The 3,627-nt window shown below is 36.9% G+C and overlaps 1 protein-coding gene across 1 annotated transcript in view; it reads left to right on the top strand.

The window, feature by feature from the left end:
* Nucleotides 1-6: 6 nt before the first annotated feature.
* The window catches only part of LOC121928999 (geranylgeranyl transferase type-2 subunit beta-like), a 7,785-nt gene continuing 4,164 nt past the window's right edge, over nt 7-3,627 (top strand). Inside the window, exons 1-4 of the mRNA XM_042464324.1 lie at nt 7-109; nt 862-972; nt 1,810-1,935; nt 3,573-3,624. Coding sequence (XP_042320258.1) covers nt 883-972; nt 1,810-1,935; nt 3,573-3,624 — 268 coding nt within the window. The 5' untranslated portion in view covers nt 7-109; nt 862-882. The remainder of the gene's footprint in view (nt 110-861; nt 973-1,809; nt 1,936-3,572; nt 3,625-3,627) is intronic.

Genomic DNA, 3,627 nt, shown 5'->3' with positions numbered 1-3,627 from the left:
AATTATGAAAAATCACATTCTCCTACCCAAATGTACATGTCTTTTATTTCTTGCAGGAGAAATAGATACAAGGTTTTCTTTTTGTGCAGTAGCAACACTAGCTCTTCTGGTAAGTTTTGTTCCCTGATTGGAAACAGCTGCTTAAATTGTTGTAGATAAGGAAGGATTTCAGATTAGCCAACATTAATTTACTTGAGATAGAAAGCTTGCCACAGTATCATTAGCAAGAAATGTTTCCAGAGTTGTGAGACAAATCCTGCAGTATCTGATAGTTGTGCTTTATAGACCTACATCAGTATGTTTATACAGAACATGAAATCGAAGAACAGTAACAAGTATTTATAGAAAAACAAAATAAATTGTTGCAATAAATGAGACTGTATCATATTTTGAGTACTCCCACCCCCAAAACCATAGTGTACATAGATCCCAAGCCCTCAGTGTGTGATACCCAATGTTCCCAGACTTTCCATCTAAAATGAACATCATAGAACACCATGTTTCAGTTTTTATATTCCAGGGCTTTTGTTTGTCAGATGAGGAGACATTGGCTTCTCATCAAAAGGTGATTGTGATGAAATACAGATCACTGATTCATAAAAATGCATATTCTTTGAGATACCTGCTTATTTTTCAGTGTATGGTGGAACCCACACTGTGTTTCAAATTAATTCCTTATTGAGGAAGGAGTCGTAAAACAAGCAGAGGCTATCTGTTATGCATTGTAGAAGAATTATTGTTTCAATTTCATCTATTTTTAATAAGAAAATGTACTTGAGGTTTAAGGCATGTATTTACTAATACATTTAGGGTTGATTCTTCATTGTATTAATATAAAGTTAATTGCAATTTGCTATTCAGGGGAAACTGGATGCAATTGATATGGACAAAGCGGTAGAATTTGTGTTGTCCTGTATGAACTTTGATGGGGGATTTGGTTGTAGACCAGGATCTGAATCTCATGCAGGACAGGTAAGTAGTACACCTTGTTAAATAAAGTCTCACCTCCAAAAATAATAGTTGTGACTGAAAATCCCGAGTTCTACATAATATTGGACTGAATTACTCTCCTGGTAATTGTGCACCAGCACAACATAACTTTCTTTCCCATGCCACTAAAAACTGACTCAGGGATGTTTCCCAGTCTTCCCAAGTGAATTTGGGAGCCTGTATGAATAAGGGGCTGCAGTTGAGAGGGTGTCACTCCTGGTCGTGCAGTTCCACAAGCAGAACTCATTGGATCCTGCTTTAATGAGCAAGCAATTATTTCCCCAAGTTTGCTTAGAAACAAGAGAGGGCTAACCATTGTGCACTGTGAAATGTAAGAATGTTTTATTTTCTTGCCGCTAAATATTATTAGCAGTTTGGACAAGGAAACTAGGGACTGGAATCTGAAACCTGGCTGTGAAAATACAGCTGCTGATTAAGTTCAGCTATACATTCTTATTGTCATTATAGTTAAGTTCAAAGCTAAATATGATTAAATGTTAGAAGGAAGGCATTTTGAGCCTGATAGCTTTAGACATAGAAGTGGCTGGAACAGGATCATCTTGTTGGGTAGTGAAAAACTACAAAGGGCATATGAGGAACTCCTTTTTACATGGGCAAAACAGGGGCTCATACACCACCACACAAATGCTCCCACACAAACTTAAGTTTAAATTACAATTTTTTCTAATGTTACCAATGAAGATCGATGTTTATTAAAGCTTTCAATAAATCCTTGTGATTCTTCACTGTAATCTTCCTTTGTTTTACCTGAATAGTTACATTTTTAAATAGACATGAACTTTATATCTGTAATTTTAGATCTATTGTTGCACAGGATTTCTGGCCATAACTGGACAGCTGCACCAAATAAATGCTGACCTACTAGGCTGGTGGCTTTGTGAACGTCAGTTACCATCTGGTGGCCTAAATGGAAGGCCAGAGAAGGTATTACGTTACTACTTGTATTTTAAAGTATAGGGGCTGTGGAGTGGGTGCACAGGGAGAAATAAGTGTTCCAAAAGCAGACTTCATAAACAGTGAGTGTAATATAGTTGCCCCTCCTTTTTCATGGGGGGATCTGTTCTGGACTCCTTCACAAAAATGTAGTTTCGCCTGTATTCAAGCCCCATTCATTCGTCCCTCGTGCATAAATGAGGGATGTGTGTCCGAAGACCACAAGAACAGACAGAGGACTGTAAATATACTCAGATTGAATCCAGACATCTTTTCCATGAACGTGAAGGCTCCTTCCTCCAGCAAAACCACCTCATAGAGGGGAGTGATTGTCTCTAATTTGTCCTTCCTTTCTTAGATTGTGCCTGCAAACCAAATACCCCTCCTTCAAAAAAGAAGTATTTCCAAAGGTTTCAGGGGTGTGAGGGATGGAAGAATTGTTTTAAAAATTGATCTTGGTCTTCTGTAATTGTGTCCCACGGATGGAACTCTGCTCTTGAGATATCTGGATTACACTCTTCAACCAATTCAACTCATAAACTACAAAATCACCATTGTCATTATATGTTTCAGTATTTAGCCAGAATTGCTTAGCTACAAACAAAAGAAGAATTCACATGTGTATTCAAAACTGCATTTAGCAATAGAAGTTTTTCAGAGGCATTTATAATCCTGTCAAAATCTTTAGGCCAATAGACTCAAGTTGTATATATGTATTTATTATAGAAATCAGTATTGAAAGTAATTCATAAGTGCTGATTTACTAAGTACAATCTTATGAAGAAAACACTCAAGCATATTACAGCAGTGCTTCTGAGTAAACAGTAGGAAACTGTTTTACCACATTTGAAGGTCAGAGAATTAAGATTCTGTGTTTGATACTTATGCCTATAAAGTATCTTGAAAATGAGATCATACTAAAAATAGTATTTTTCACTTTAAAGCTATGGTAGGACATCAGTTTTAATTTGGCTTGAATTTGTTTGTTTAGTCCACTGAGATAGTAGCCCCATTTAACTGTGGGCATCATCAGCCAAATCTGTTAACATCTTTGCATGATGTCTCACAAATTTTTGGTGATATAAAAGATTACGAACAGGGGAAGGCAATTTATAAAAAGAGTTAAGTAAGGAAACTTGGGCCTGTTACAGACTGCCAAAATAAAGCTGCTTCGGGTCTCTTTGGAGGTATGCTATTTAAATGATGCATGGGTCCTAAGAGTCTGGAGGTCGCGCCAAAGCCACACTCCATTCCTAAGCACCGGAATGCAGCTTTTGGTGCAGCTTCCGGATTCTTAGGATGCATGCATCATTTAAGCAGCATATCTCCAAAGAGACCCAAAGCAGCGTTATTTTGGCAGTCTGTAACAGGCCTTAGGGAAATTAAAATGCAATTGAATTCATGTTATTTAAAAGAAAGTATCAGATTTCTGCTTAAAATTTTGCTGAGCGGGAGAAAGGACATTTTTCATGGATATTGTGTAGATTTGAAAAAATGTTTTAAAAGCCTGTTCAGAATAGATAATTTAGTTCATATGTATTTTTGTGCAGTGCTTGTTTCTGATTTAACAACATCTTTATTTCTTTTGCTGTTACAATGTCCTGACATATACTTCATCATTTTATCAGTTGCCAGATGTATGCTATTCCTGGTGGGTGTTGTCATCCCTGAAGATAATTGGCA

The sequence above is a fragment of the Sceloporus undulatus genome, chromosome 4, assembly GCF_019175285.1.
Source record: "Sceloporus undulatus isolate JIND9_A2432 ecotype Alabama chromosome 4, SceUnd_v1.1, whole genome shotgun sequence".
Lineage (NCBI taxonomy): Eukaryota > Metazoa > Chordata > Lepidosauria > Squamata > Phrynosomatidae > Sceloporus > Sceloporus undulatus.
This window is presented reverse-complemented; position numbering and strand designations above follow the sequence as displayed.